The following is a 16,089-nucleotide window of genomic DNA, read 5'->3' on the forward strand; positions in this document are numbered from 1 at the left end:
TCAGGGTGGGAGGAGAATTCCACCCCCAAACAGCATCACTTTCTAATTTTGTTTTAACCCGAGGGGACCCCAGATTGTCCCTATAAGGTAGATTTAAAAGAAGAATCTGAGCTCCCTAGTTTAAACACCATTGAAAGTGATGCTGTTTCCACTGAAGGTGTTTTGTGAGAGATGATGCTGACATTTGTTTGGTAAATGTTTTGCTGGGGGTGATTCGTGAGAGATTTACATGCTTAATACCCACTTGCACTGGCTTGGAGTTGTTTCTCAGGCTAACAACCTACCTCATAGGGTTGTTGTGATTAGGAAATTAGGAAAAGAGTTGGTGGGGAGAGAGCCATGTATGTTTTGCTGGGAGTGGGAGGTGTTTTGTGAGCTGGTACAAAAAATCATTGTTTGGTCATGGTGGGAGAGGGTGGCCGCCCATACACCGGGCGGGGGGGGAGGGGGGGCGCCAAACTCAGGTTTTGTCCCCGGGCGCCAGTTTGCCTAGGTACACCCCTGCTACTGCCTCTGCCAGCGCAGTTGCCTGCCTGGTGGCAGTACCCTCTCAGCCTCCCTTCCCTGCCCCTACCCCTTTTGCTCACACCATCACCCCTGCCTGACTTGCCAGTTCAGCAGCAGTGGTGCCTCTCCGCCTCCTGGCTTCCCCACTTGCTCATTTCATTAACCATGTCTAGATAGTGGTGACATCTATCTCCATCTTGCCTTGCCTGCCTCACCAGCAGCAGCAGCAGCACCTTTCTGGGCTTCCCTACTTCCTGTTTCTCCCTCAAAAAGGTGCCAAAGACATATCTTGGTGTTTTCTCCTACGCACTGAGCTTTGGGGATTTTATCCCTTTTCACCCCCTTTTTTTTACATTTTCAGATTTTTCTGCAAACATCATGGCCCCATTCTGCAGATGTTTTGATCTACATTCTGAGACCATGCTTAGAATTAGGAATTTTGATAGTCCAATATTCCATAATTAGGTATTTTGATAGCCAAGATATATCCTAAGAGCTTGCAGGAAATGCCAAGTTGGAGTGATGCTGGCCCTCGGCTGAGAGGAGGGGTTGGATCTTCCTAGAGCAAACTCAAGAATGCTCAGACTACATATCTAATGTCAAAACAAGAGGAAGCACACAGCCCCGGTCCTCAAAACCATCCTCTCAAGAATATGCCAACTATTTCAGCAGTGATCCGATTCCAAACTGTGACAGCAGACAGCCTGGTTAAAATACATCTAGGATGTCAAGTGACCACCCTCTCTCTCAAATGGGAAACTACTTCATCAAGAGTCCATGGACAGCTGGTAAGACTACCTCATGACTCCAAAAGGCACCCATCTCTGTACTGATCAACTCACAAGCCTCAGCAGGGAGTAAGGCAGACTGATTAAAAGAGGTTGTGTTTGAGAACCGATTGATGAACACTTACCCTGTAACATGGTTTGCTGATGCTTGGCGGTGCAAATCAGCCGACTGATCCCTTCAATACACTGGCTCTTAGCGTCAAATTCCTTGTCTTTTGTTTTCTTGGGCAGAAACATCACTAGAAGAAATCAAGCAGACGTTTAAAAACATCACCACATTCCTTTTGCAAGACAGGAGCTCAATGTCTAGAGAACTCTGATGCTAATGTAGCAAAATATTTTCTTTGAGCTACACGTTACAAAATGGGTTCTTATTTTTGAGGAAGATGTTGAGGTAGGAGCTCGGGGCAAGCTAAGCTTAGAGCCCCAACAGATGCCTTTGAGAAACACAAAGCCAATAAGTGTTCTAGTTGGTTTGGTCCCATGGGGCATCCAGTTTAGTACTCTACTTCAGAAGCAAACCAGCATTTAGTGGTTGCAAACCAGAGTCCTTAGCCTATTAGCCTGTCCTTAAACTCAGAATGCAGTGTGACAAGACTCCACTATGTATGAGCAACAATCTACCACCTGTACTTGAAATAACATTTTGTAAGTGCTTTTCTTTGGGTGGGCATATATCAGTAAGAATGGCCTTCATTTCTTTGCTTGTTCTTTTCTTATTGCTGAATCATTAAATCTTTCCATTAAGAATGCCTTATGTTTGCTTGCTTGTTCTTATTGCTGAATTGTTATCTCCAGTTACTCAAGATTATAATGGCAGTCAGGCCTCCATCAATGCATTGGTCAAGGCAGAGCAGTATCTTCTAAGGAAGAATGCCAATCCAGGGGCACATCCTACAGTTCTGTTTTCATCCCAGAAAAACATCCGAGTCAAACCCATTCTCGCAATCATGGGAAGTCAGATACAGACACCCCATGGAGAATTTCATTGGGATCGCCATGTTGGTTTGCAGTACAACAGCTAGATTCAAGCGCAGAAGCACTTTAGAAATCAATAAGGTGGGGGGGGGGTATAAACTTTTGAGAGAGAAGGAAGCTTTGACTTGACTTGAAAGCTTATAAAATCTTGTTAGTCTCTAAGGTTCTAACTGGGCTCAAACGTAGCCCATGGGAGAGAGTTACTTGTTGGAAGAGGACTTTATGCTGTTTCCAGCCTCGACCCACAGAGGGTGTTTTACTAGTTAGCCAGAGGTTAGATAGGGACCTGGGGACTGTCACCTTTTCTCTATCATGCCAGCTCTATTCCTCTGATGTTAGAATGCTACTCTTAGGGCTTCCTTCCTTCTGGTCTTTCACTCTCTCTCGCTCTCTCCATCTTGCTCTCGCTCTATCCACAGCACCACGTGGGTAGGGAGCATGGATGTTCCATGCATCCAACTCCATCCAGCTAGATTAGAATAGAATAGTGAACCTATCTATCTCCCTTTCTATCCAGAATGGAGTTCACTAATAAGTACTCTTTTTATTAGAATAGAAACTACAAACGACTCTGACCTTTCTTTGTGCCAAAGCTCACGCACGTGTTCTGAGATCTGTTCCGCTCTGCTTAGCCTCTGCGTACCCTGCTCGTTGTGTGACCGAAAACCTCCATGAGGAGTTTTTCCAGCATTACTGGCATCATTGCTGCTTTGATCTGTAAAGGCAGCAGACAGCCCAACTTGACCAGTGCCAAAATTAGTTGGTAACTATGGCTCATTCCGCACATGCAGAATAATGCACTTTCAAACTGCTTTCAGTGCTCTTTGAAGCTGTGCGGAATGGCAAAATCCACTTGCAAACAGTTGCGAAAGTGGTTTGAAAATACATTATTTTGCGTGTGCGGAAGGGGCCTATGATGCGATTAAAAGCATGTCACATAAAGTCGGGCCTCAAATGATATCCCTTTCCTTCAGTTCTGGGCAGCTAGGGACAGGGGAAGAAAACCTGGCCAACATGAAGATCTTTCCCCACACCTTTTTTGTTCTTCTCCTTCGTGACCACCGTCATCGACATAGTTGGAGTGGAAGCCGCTTCCCCACTTGCAGGGAGCCGGCTGACCTGGAGAGACCGGAAAGTGCATTTCAGGGTGTTCTTAGCAGTAGAGGGATCTCTTTTCTCTAGGTCTCTCTTCTTCTCCATGGGATGAGTTGCAATCCAGTAATCCACTTGTAGTCCCATCAACTCCATGCCAAAGCTCTGGCTAAAAGAACGGAAGAAAAGGTTTTGGTCTAAAAACTGTGACAAGCGCATGAACTTCAGATGCAAAAAAAAAAAAGCATGCAGATCCCTTGGCTGTTCATGTTATTACCCAGTGATAGAGCATAACTTGACACAAACATGTGTCTGTTTCCAAAAGCTCTCAGCATGTCCAAGCTCCATCAATAATCTAATGGCCTCATTCATTTCATCCCCGAGACAAATTTATGTCACACAGGAACTAGGTATGTGTTGACTTAGAAGCAAACATCCATCTCCAAAATATAATGCTGTCGCCTCTGCACTCTCCCAGCAATCTGGATTGCTTTGTCAAGTAATTTTCACCAGCTGAAAACTGATATTAACTAAATGAGAGTAACATTCAAAGAGTAGAATGGACACTTGGGTGGGGGGGATCCAAACCATTTTCTGTGTTTGAGTTTTCCCTTGAAACCTTTCTTCCTAGGCCTGCATGTCAGTGGGGGTGGGGGTATAATATCCTCTCTCCTGTAGTTCCTGAAAGGCCCCAGGAAATGACAACAACAAAGAACTCATATCCCTTTTGTGACTGACTTCCAATCAGCACCTTCTAACTATGAGGCAATAATTAAGGAGAGCTATCCCTTGGTAGCTAAAGCATTGTGGCATTAATCCATCAAAACTTCAGTGGGGCCCTTTCCTCAAGTTCATAACGTTGTTTGAACAAAACAGCGCGCCTTTAATGGAAGACTCGTGCATACATGGTTGTGTTCCTTGAGCAACAGTATGAATACAAGTGTGAGCTCTGACTTAAGTGCTTTTTAATATGCCATTTTCAAATGCCATCTGCAAAAAAGCTATTCAGCCAGTCAATGAATCAATCAAATAAAAAAAATGAGACCAACCAAATGAGATTGAACTGAGTGTGAAAGTCAAAGTGCACAAAAATTATTCACGCCCTTCTCGTTACTACCCCCCAATCCTGAAAAGTTAATGTGACCTAGAATACATACTGACGGATTCACGTTCCTCTACTTTTGCACTCCAACATGTATACATCTGTGGTAGATAAGCACTGTCCAACATTCCTAGCCCAGCTCTCACTGTCTGAGTACAATTCCCTGTCCTTAGTCCTTTCCTTTCCATATGCAGATGAAACTGCATTAAAGGTCAATACCACCCCTTGAATTGCACCCAGAAGAAAATTAGGAGCCAGTGTATGAAACAAGACTGGAGTGATATGGTCCCTACGATCCATCTCAGGTCATTCTGTACCAACTATATCTTCCAAACAACCTTCAAGGGCAACCCTAAGTAAATCACACTGTAGTAATCTAGCTGTTATCAGGGCATAAGGCAAAGCGGTAAGATCTTTCCCATCCAGAAAGGGTAAAAAAACTGGTTCATCAGCTGAAATTGGTGAAAGGATCCTCCAAGTCTAATGGATAAGAAGCTAGCTGCTTTTTACTCAAATCAATTTCCCAGTAACCATTCTATCAAATATGCAACAGTTCCTATAGATATGGCCACGACTAACCTTGCAAATTACCGGCCCATAAGTTTGCCGTCAATGGTAGGAAAGGTATATGCAGCCGTTGACAATATGTGCATGCAGCCTTCTTTCATTCTAATCCTTTGAACTGGGTAGAGGCAGAATCTATTTTCCATTCTGAGTAAGCAGGACTCAGAAAGGGAGTCTCAGCCGACCACTGCCTTATACCATCTAGCAGATAAATATTCTTCTTCACCAACAGATCACCTTTAAGCAACATTTATGACCTTTGTACCACTTTTGGGTCAAATTGATGTGCTGCTCTGACATGGGTGACACCCACCCACTGAGCCACACTTTTTGCCGCCCTGAGCCACCCTGCTGCTGTCCACTGGAGCTTTTCTGACCACCAGGATCAGAGGTGTGCTGGAACTGAAGCCTTGGAGTAGCGGCACCTTCTAATGCAGTGGTTCTCAACCTTCCTAATGCCGCGACCCTTTAATACAGTTCCTCATGTTGTGGTGACCCCCAACCCTAACATTTATCCATTTTACAGATGGCGAACACTGATGCAGAGGGTCTTAGGCGACCCCTGTGAAAGGGTCGTTCGACCCCCAGGTTGAGAACCACTGTTCTAATGTGACTCAAAATATACTGACCCAGACATGTCCCGGTAAGTTCAGGAGTGCAGAACCTGTTCTGGATAAATTGGCTGCAACAGAACAAGGCAGACAAAACCAGCCAGCAAAAATGTCACCATCATTCTATTCCTAAAGCATTCCTAAATAATGGCTTCCAACTTTTTCCTTTATAATCAAGGTCGTTTCCACACACTCAAAATATCCTGGGTTGAGCAAGAAAAATATCCCTATGCAGCTGAGATGTTCGTATGGTTCCCGGTTCTAAAGCGGGTTTGCCCAGCGATATTTCCCTCATCCCAGTGTATTCAAAAAGTGCCAGTTTGGTGGTTCTTTAAAAAAATCCCGGGGTGAGCCTGCTACCATGTGAACACCAATCAGGAGCAGACCCAGTTTATTTTTCCCACCCAGCTGCCTGAGCTTCCTGCTTGACGTTCATTCAAGCTGCCACTCAAAATCAACAGCCAATCAGAACACGGGACACCAGGCATGCTCAGACATGCTTGCAGCTGCCACTCAAAAACAACAGCTAATCAAAATGCGGAACACCGGGCATGCTCAAATATGCTTGCAATGTAAATACAAGAGTCCCGTGTGAAACAAACTGGAGCATTTCCTCCCGATCTTCACTGGATTCCTTCAAAAAATGGGCAGCCATGCGAACGGACACCCCAGGATAAAATAGACCCAGGTTAAAAAAAACCCAGTGGTACACAGGTATAATTTTGCTGTGCAGAAACAACCCGAGTTAAACAGAAGTGTTTCTTAGCTCACTATTTCCTAACATGTAACCTTCCCAAAGGAGCTGAACAGTAATCTCCAGGGACAGACCATACAAAAGCCTTTTCACATTTAATACTCTAAGCAGAGTTCCTACTCTTTTCGTGTTTGGCATAACCTTCAGGGTTTTCTTCAGGGTTTTCAAACTGAATTGATAAAGGTAATTTCTAAGACATGAGGGTTTTCTTGGTGTACTTCACAGCCACTTCAGAGATAACTGAGTTAATGTCTGTCTGGCTGCAAAAAAATGAAAAAATGCTCAAGATAGCGCAGAGACAGTATGAGAAAAGGGCCTCTCAGGAAACCTCACTAAATTTAACTTCTGAAAACAGCCTGAACAAGACAAAGAAAAGTTGGTGTTGACAGAGAATTGAGGCCACTGACAAGGACAGACGGAGTAATCAAGGAAAAACCACACCAAGCAAGCCCATTTATACTTTGCATTCAGGAGCACAAGCCAGAGGAAAGGTGGAAACTGCTTTACCTGGAAGAAGAAAAGCTGCCCGTGACAGACGGTGAAGAAGGTGGGGTAGGGGAACAGTCCTTCACGGCAGGAGACACAGAAGGCGGAGTAGAGGAAATGATACGTGAACTACAGGGAGCTGCATCATCCGAGTCACCTTAAAGAGAATGATTCAGGCGGTTGGTCTGCAGAACACCACTTGCGCACCAAGCAGGCGGGCATCCAAAGCCCCAGTCGCTCACTGTTTAAGGATGTCCATCTAAGAATACCTAGCCTCACTGAAAGACAAAGCTTCTTTCGCAGTATAAAGAATGAAGAAGTCATCTTGCCCCCTGGGGATTTGTTTCTACAACAGGTAGCCAGTGGCGTACCTAGGCAAACTGGAGCCCTGGGCAAAAACCTGAGTTTGATGCCCCACCCCCCCCCCAGGCTGCCTCCCTCCCGCACTCCATGAAAAATTCCTGAAACTTTGGTGATGCTAGCCTAAAAACTGCACCCCCTGCAGGCCAAAAACAGAAAAACACTGAAAATTAAAAAAAATCGCACAAACGAACCTGCATTTTTGGCGCCTGCCACAAGGTGGCGCCCTGGGCAACTGCCCACTTTGCCCAATGGGAGGAACGCCTCTGCAGGTAGCAGGCAGTGATACATTTCAGGAGAGCTCCCAGCTGCTGCTACTTTTATTATTTTTTTTTGCTCTTTGCCCTGACACTGCTACATCAGAGCCCCTCATATTGAGGGGCCTGCCATCCCCCTTTTTGGGGTGGGTTGTAATGGAGGCTTGGACGCCTTTTGTTTAAATGTTAATTGTTAGCCACTGTTTTTATGTATTTTAAGATGTTTTATTGATGGAGCCTATGTATTGTGTTGTATTGGATTTGCTCCTGCTTAATGTTTTATACTATGTTGTTCACCGCCCGGAGCCCTTCGGGGATCGGGCGGTATCGAAATTGAAATAATAAATAAAAAATAAAAATAAATTAAAGGATTGGCTCCTTGGCATTTTATTTTTAAAAGCTCAGTCTGCACACACACGCACGCACACACATACTCAGTTTGGTGCACAGCCCACAACTGTAGTTGCGTGGGAGCTGGGAAGGAAAATCCCAGCATTTCAAAAGCAAAGTTTGCTACTGTTGCTGGTTTTCTTTCCAGTCAAATAATTAAAAATGTTCAGGATGCCACGATGCCAGTAGCTGCAACGCCTGCATGAAATGAAAACGACTAAGGTCATTTCAAGCAACAAATTGTGGCAACAATGACCTGCGCGGGACTGAAGGAAGACAAATATGGCAGAGGTGCCTCATGGCAGAAGAGGCAGAGGAGAGGCCAAGGGTTAGGATGAAAGGCAAAAGGAAACTTTAAAATATTGTACAGTGTACTTCCCAGCTTCAATAGGGTTCAGCGGATCCTTGCTGACTTGGTTAAAAATTTGGGGGTTTTTTTAATCCTGGATCCTGGTTCCAACATAACTGCTGAAGTAGAAAGTTAATGCAGCTGCAAAGACACTTTCTTCCATTTAGTCCAGAAGATGGCCCCTTACCTTGACTTGGCCTACCTAGACACCTTGAGACTAGACTATTGTAATGAACTCTACAAAGGTCTCCTCATGAAGCCAACTTGGAGACTCCAAACTGCAGCATGGCTATTAGCAGGAGCTAGGAAGAATATGTACAATACTCCCATTCTGCAATCGCTCTGTTGGATGCTCATCGGTTTGAGAGTTCAACTGAAGGTACTGGCTATCCCATTTAAACAAATCTTCATGGCTGTAGGTCAGGGATATCAAACATGCAGCCCAGAGGCTGCATTTGGCCCCTTAAAGAAGAGCCAGTGTGGTGTAGTGGTTTAGAGCAGGAGGACTCTAACCTGGAGAATCCTCAGCCTGAGCAATGGACTCTTATCTGGTGAACCAGATGTATTTCCCCACTTCTACATTCCAGCTGGGTGACCTTGGGCCAGTCACAGCTCTTTGGAACTTTCTCAACCCCACCTTCCTCACAAGGTGTCTGTTGTGGGGAGGGGAAGGGGAAGGACGAGGTGAGTGGGGGGGACGCAGAAGACACAGATGTTGGAGGACGAGGTGAGTGGGGGGGGACGCAGAAGAGGCGGCTCCATGTGGAGCCGCCTCTTCTGTGCTGGCCTCTGCAGGGGCCGCTCGCACGCTCTCATGTGAACAGCTCCCTCCCCTCCACCGGCATAATTTCTGCTGATGGAGAGGTGCCCTTTCTGCTGTGTGGAAAGGGCCTAAGAGTTTAAGGATTTATATTTAAATACAGCCAATTGTGGCCAGTTTCTGTTCCCTAAAATTCTTAGAATTCTGAATTGCTGTTAGTTGGACTATTGATAACAATTTCCACATCTTTAAAAACCATTCCAAGTTGCTGGGCAGCATTACTTGTTTCTAATAATAAGCAAATACCATCCTTGCAGAGATTGGAGCAGTGCTTGCCTGGGATAAGCAGTTACGATATCAACACAACCTAAGAGATAACTGTCAGGTTTTAAATTAAAGACCAATTCCCATATCTTGAAAATTGTCCTTTGGACTGTTCTCCAATAAACCTGAGCCCTGGAGTGATGACCACCACGTATGAGGGTAATCTGCTTTTGGAGAGGCACAAAACTGCTTATTACTAGCTGAGAGGAGAATTTTAGATAATCAGTTGGGTGTGAGGTGCCAGTGGTGTTCCATTTCAAAGCAACTGCATATTTGAGGAAAATCCCATTCTGCAATACGAATACACTCCCACTGTTCAAAGACCCAAATGTTAATCAAGGTTCTTTCTTCATTTAAGAATATGGCTTCCCTATCGGACTTCATACTATACAATATATGGATCTCAGACAATATCTTCTTGGCTGATGTCATTCTAAACAGTTTAAATTCTGTCAGTTCATACGATACATTACCAAATTGAACCTGCTGTATATAGCAGGTAGATAAGCACCCTTTGCAGCTCAAATGGGCTGCAGCTGCTTTATTTGGTGGTGTAGGTCTACGCCAGCAAAGGGGGATGCCCCCAGGCTGAAAGCCCTCAGGAAGCCAACTAAACTCGGCCTCACCCCCAGGAATGTCCCCATCGGTGCAGTGCCAGCACTAGCGGCTTCCCAGTGCCAGCACGTGCCCCCATCGCCAGTGTAGATGCCACTTGAAACCACATGGAGAGACGTTTAAACTAACTATGGGATCACCTCAACTATGGGATCACCTCAATGCCCCCCCCAGCTGGCCCTTTCACCTGGGCCTACCATCCAATGTGACTCGACGCCCTCCCCCCCCCCTCTCCTGGGGGAGAATTCTAAAAGTGGGGTTGGTCGGACGCCTCTATTATCACTATTATTATTGTTATCGGTTTTTAAGGTTTTAGTAATTTATGTATATTTATATTTTATGTTGTATACCACCCAGAGCCCTTTGGGGATGGGGCGGTATAAAAGTTTAACTAACTAACTAACTAACTAACTAACTAACTAACTAACTAACTAACTAACTAACTAACTAACTAACTAACTAATTCTACAGCCCTTTCTGTCTCACATAGCACTCTGGATCCGATCAAGATATTTCCCAAATTTACATACTTTCCATTTCCTTGCTTAAAGAGAGATTCAAATGTGTTTTTTTTCTTTAGCCACTATTTCTGAGCAGGGATGATTCAGGAAAAATGTGTTTGCGACAGGCACCCCAAACCGTTATGATGATATCAATCGCAGAATTCATTACATCTTTCGGTAAACATCTACTGCTGCCTCCTCCCCTGCTGATGCGTATATAGAAAAACAGCACTGAAATATGGCTTCTGTCTCTGAGTCGCTTTCCAAAGCGTCATGTAATTGGAATCTGCAAACCATCGGGAAAGATGAACCAATTGTGAAATGGCATAATCCTATCACATTGTTCACTGGATGTCCCATTCTGTTGACTGCATTCATTTATTCTATGCAAACCACCTTGACTCATGGTCAGAAATGCAAATAAGTACCTCCGCCTGCTCTGTGGACAGACCTGGAAGTAGAAAATGTGCCAGGTTTGAACTGGAAGCCCTGAGCATTTCCAAGGTTTGTCATTTCACTTCTAGCTTTGCAAAGTCCTGCAGGGTTTTCTTGGCCCCGAGGATTGTGCCATGAAAAGTCTTTTAGAAGATGCTAATCCTAATATTTCCAGAGAGGTGGCAAAATTTAGTGCTTCTGTTGTTAAAAGGCGTGGTCAAGTAGGGCAATAAGGATAGGAAGTCTGGATTACTCATTTTATCGTTTATTCAAATTTTATTCCAGTTTTTAACTTGAACTTATATTAGGGTTTGGACAGTCTTTGGAAACAGGTTACCTCAATTTTATTTTGTATTTGGTCTGGAAATGTACAATATGGATTTTATATTCTATATTTGATTCCTTCTGGTCTTTGACCGAAATAAAAATATCAATTGATTAAAGTCCTGCAGGGCGCACCAACATTTCATAAAAAAAGAGGCCGATTACCCACTGCAGGCTGATCCCTGCCCTTGCCTGGCTCTGGTGCGAAAAGTCACGCCAGAAGTGCTCTTGCTTTCCCTACAAAAAGCAAGAAGAACATGCAGAGCAAGAGAAAGCACACCAGGACAAGGAATCTTGCCCCTATGTGCATCAGGTTCCACTGCACGCCAGAGAACCAGTAGGTAATCATCCAGAGAGCATTGTCGAAGGTTTTCAAGGCCGGATTCAACCGGTTGTGGTGGGTTTTCCAGGCTGTGTGGCCGTGATCTGGTAGATCTTGTTCCTAATGTTTTGCCTGCATCTGTGGCTGCCATCTGGTATCACAGAGAGAAGTGTGTTACTTGTCTGGACACAGTGTGTAACAGACTTCCCTCTGTGATACACCTCTGAAGATGCCAGCCACAGATGCAGGCGAAACGTTAGGAACAAGATCTACCAGACCACGGCCACACAGCCCGGAAAACCCACAACAGCCAGAGAGTAGCTTCTAATTGGTGCTCAGCTTTTAAAAATATTTATTTGTTTGCTTTTCAGTTCTGTGCTCGTGGGTTTAATCATTTCAGCACCTTCAACCCTTCTCAACAGGGTTGTCTTAAGATGTGTCTTAAGAAATATATGTCTTAAGAAATATATGTCTTAAGAAAACTGGATAATGATCGACAATTCTTTATCCCCATTTTTTCATTTTTATAAGTGGGAAATGCTCAGAAGCACTGCTACAAACCACAACATCCATAGCTATGTAAATTATTTGGTTATAATATGTACGTTTCATATTCAGGCTCAGCAAGCGTTAGGACAGTGATGGCGAACCTATGGCACGGGTGCCAAAGGTGGCACTCAGAGCCCTCTCTGTAGGCACGCATGCACAGAGTTCATCACAGATTTTCGCCCCCCGCACACACATCTAGGCTGGCCTGGACCACTGGGCACGACATGTAGGTAACCCTGTTCTGTTAAACCCCACTGATTTTCATGGGAAGAACTAAAAGACAATCCTTTACCTGAGAGTAAGCTCGGTTGCTGACAATGGGGCTTGCTTCTAAACCCTCCTAGGGTCGTGATTCACCCATTCGAAGAGTTGCACGATTGCTTCAAAGCAAAGCCACCGACTACCACCAAGCTTACTCCCAAGTAATGTGCGCCTTGGAGCCAACCATTTTTTCTAAACTAAAACCTCAGTATTCAGGTTAAATTGCCATGTTGGCACTTTGCGATAAATAAGTGGGTTTTGGGTTGCAGTTTGGGCACTCGGTCTCGAAAAGGTTTGCCATCACTGCGTTAGCAGATTCAGATTAACTTGCAACAGTTCAACTGTCACTTCAGATCTCTTTTCAGTGCCGCATGGAAAATAGGCTGTAATAAAAACAGCAGAACAGCAGTTCCACCAGGGTTTCGATTTTTGCAGGTAATATCCTCCAAAAATAAAGCAATATTAACTGACAAGCATTCCAGCACTACATTTACAAGAGCTATGAAAGGGGAACAGATAGTGAAGTGTGGCTTCAACTTGATCGCGGCTTCATCTCAGAACCCTTCCCAATAGCAAACGGAACGAGGCAGGAGTCTTTCGTAACAATTAAGATAGGCGGGGTTTAGCTGAGCAAATTTTCTGTTCTGTTTCTTTTACTGTTCTCAAAGCTCCTTCTGTACTTTCCATTCCCCTATAATTACATTTTAACTAGAAAAATGTCAAAAGCCACTTCTAGAGTTGGAGCCGTGGAGACAGAAGCTCTCAGTGTCAAAAAGAAAAATGGTTTGAAACATAATTTTCAGAGCATGGTGTTTATTTATATAAAAGTTTTACGACAGGCGGCTTTAAAATTATGTAACATATTTGCAAAGCCACTCTTGTTGATTTAATCTAGCAACCATGGCTAAGCGGAGGGTGTAAGTTCTTCAGAAGGGCTTTCAAGATCAGAATGGGGCTTCAGTTAGAGAAGACAACTCGAGAGAGGTTGCAAACACATGGAACAGGACTAGACAGCTTTATTTACTTAATTAGTTTCACAAAGGCCAATTGAACATAAGCCCTGGCAAATGTCAGCACTTGATTCGTTGGAATCCTCCTGAGTGGGCTCATGTGTATGTGCATACCATCAAATCACAGCTGATTTATGACGCCCCTGTAGGGTTTTCAAGGCAAGAGACATTCAGAGGTGGTTTGCCATTGCCTGCCTCTGTGTGGGCTGAGTTCTGAGAAAACTGTGACTGACCGAAGGTCACCCAGCAGGCTTCATGTGGAGGAGTGGGGAACCAAACCTTGTTCCTCAGAACAGAGGCTGCCACTCTTAACCACTCATGCAACTGAACTGTTAACCACGACACCCGCTGAGTGATGGACAGAGTGATGAACAGAAAAAAAAAAGAAAAGAGGGAGGGAGATTTCAAGACAGGCAGCTGGAAGGCAGAAAATCAACAGAAGGGAGAAGAGACATACAACTGACATGCCTGGAAAAGCTGGATGGAAAAGCAGCTAAAGGCAAGGAGAATACTCTCAAGAAAAAGACAGGAGATATCTGAGAAGGAGTTGGAAGGAATCCAACTGAACTTGTCTGAGGAGATGGACAGAATGCCTCAGTTGGGCCCAAAATAACTCTATGAGGTGGTTTTAGTCAACTGATTACTAGAACCACAAGGGTGGAAAATGTTCTGAGGTAAATGGCAAGGCAATTTGGGATGTCTCCCTCCATATGTCAGTAAACGGATGAAGTACTGGCTAGGGTGGAGGATACCCAGAGACCCAGCTGCCCACTTTCGCGTAGGAACAGTGGCTATTAGAATCAGATCAACCTAATAGTTCAACTAACTATCACTTCAGATCTCTTTTCAGCACCGCAGGGAAAATTTAATAGGCTGTAATAAGAATAGCAGGATGGCAGTTCTGCCAGGGTTAAGATTAAGAGCCTCATCATAGCAACTAAGGACGGAGTTATAAATTTGATCTGCGCCCTTTATTAAATAAATATTGATCCCCCCCCCCCAAAAATCTGATGTCCATCTATTAATATTTATTTTCCATCTTTGGCCTGGCTTGACAGTGAGGATAACAATGTTACCAAATGTGGAATGGTGCCGGGATGCTGGATGCAAGTCTGGTAAGCCTGTTTCCATTTCTGTGGTTGCTGGGGGATTCTGGGAGGAGGGTAGTCTTTGCATCAGAATTTAGGGCAGTGGTGGCAGCTAAAGTTCGTCATGGTGACAGCTCAATGCTGGACTTGATGTGCGTGCACCTCAGCAAGCAGGGAGGACTTGGCTGGCGGGCCTGGTGCCTGTGCTCCAGGTGACTGCTGCCCGGGGGTGGGGCAAAGGTGGAAGAGATGCTAGAGAGGCACAGAGCGGCGCATGTGGGACTTGCTGGAGGCTATAGCAGGCTGGCCCCTGCTCAAGGGGGTTATTCAGGTTAAATTGCCGCATTGGCACTTTGCAATAAATAAGTGGGTTTTGGGGTTCAAGCCAGAGTTTGGGTGCACTTGGTCCTGCCAAAAGGTTCGCAGCATCACTCGATTTAGTTTAGGAATTCACCAGAGAAAGTGACTCCCTGGCGTGATCTCACGATTAAGAAGTTGGATCATGTCACGCTGAATACAAACAGCTGGATTGGAGTCAACACCTGACAATCCTTAAACCAACTGAACTTTAGGACTCAGGGTGCAGGTCAGGGTGCACCAATGCAGATAGTACTCTTGGAGCATATTCCACTGGGAATAGGCCAAGATGGGAGGATGCTGCCCAGTCTTGTTGTGCCCTCTTGTCATGAGTGAAAACCATGACAATGTTACCCTGTCCCACAGTGCCCCCAATGTCTTTTAAAAGCCCAAGGCAAAAAAGGGCAAAGGAGAAATTACTGGGGTACCAGGTGTAAAATATCAACCGGTGGCAAAGCCGTGCACTGCTTTTGAATAGCGACTGGGCTGTCTTGACGGATGAAGAGCAAGTGGAGCACAAGAAGCCCAGGTGCCTGAAAGAAGCAGTAGATCGAAAAGAAGAAACCACTCCCAACTCCTTATACCAAAAGTGGAAGAAGCCTGAGGAAAGAATAGGCTTAAACTACTGCGTGGGACTGACCTGGACAACTAAGTGGGCCTACTCACACAAAAGCCACACATGACTGGTAGCCATACCACCTCTGTTTGTTCATCAGGACTCTAGAGCACAGGTTAAGGACTACAGTTCCCATCATCCCCTGCCAGCATGATGCTGGCAGGGGATGATGGGAACTGTAGTCCGTAACATCTGGAGGGCAGCGAGTTTGACCCTTTGCTCTAGAGGATCAAAAAAGTGTGAGGATTTTGCTAAAACACCCAGGTTTATTAAGAGGATACGACCTCTGCTGTTTGCATAGTTTACTCATAATAAATTAACTGGGCAATTAAGAGAGTGGATCAGGAGTCTTTTCTGATATCAGGATACTGCCATAATCTGATAGAATTTGGCTATGTGTTGTTAACCAACACTACTGAACAACCATACAGTGATAAAATGATAAAACACTGTAATACATTATCTGGACACACTCATATATATGATTGTATCAAAATGCTCCAATGCACTAGTGTGAACTGGGTGGGGAAAAAAAATTCTGATTCCCTGTGATTCTCTAATCTTCCATCGTAATCAAGATGGAGTTGAGTTGATTCGCCTGCATTTTCAAGGGAGCAATGATTGATCTTCTCACAGTGTTTGATTAATGCCTACATGTGGTTCCTTAAAGCAGAAGAGGGGGAAACA

At 44.7% G+C, this 16,089-nt stretch overlaps 1 protein-coding gene across 4 annotated transcripts in view; it reads right to left on the bottom strand.

Annotated features, from left to right (window-relative positions):
* The window catches only part of LOC125443478 (phosphofurin acidic cluster sorting protein 2-like), an 84,465-nt gene that overhangs the window by 8,339 nt on the left and 60,037 nt on the right, over positions 1-16,089 (bottom strand). For all 4 annotated transcript variants that reach the window (XM_048515621.1, XM_048515619.1, XM_048515623.1 and 1 more), the window contains 3 exons: positions 6,904-7,039; positions 3,308-3,534; positions 1,421-1,534 (listed from right to left, as the gene is read on the bottom strand). In XM_048515621.1, coding sequence (XP_048371578.1) covers positions 1,421-1,534; positions 3,308-3,534; positions 6,904-7,039 — 477 coding nt within the window. The remainder of the gene's footprint in view (positions 1-1,420; positions 1,535-3,307; positions 3,535-6,903; positions 7,040-16,089) is intronic.

The sequence above is a fragment of the Sphaerodactylus townsendi genome, linkage group LG14 (genome assembly GCF_021028975.2).
Source record: "Sphaerodactylus townsendi isolate TG3544 linkage group LG14, MPM_Stown_v2.3, whole genome shotgun sequence".
Lineage (NCBI taxonomy): Eukaryota > Metazoa > Chordata > Lepidosauria > Squamata > Sphaerodactylidae > Sphaerodactylus > Sphaerodactylus townsendi.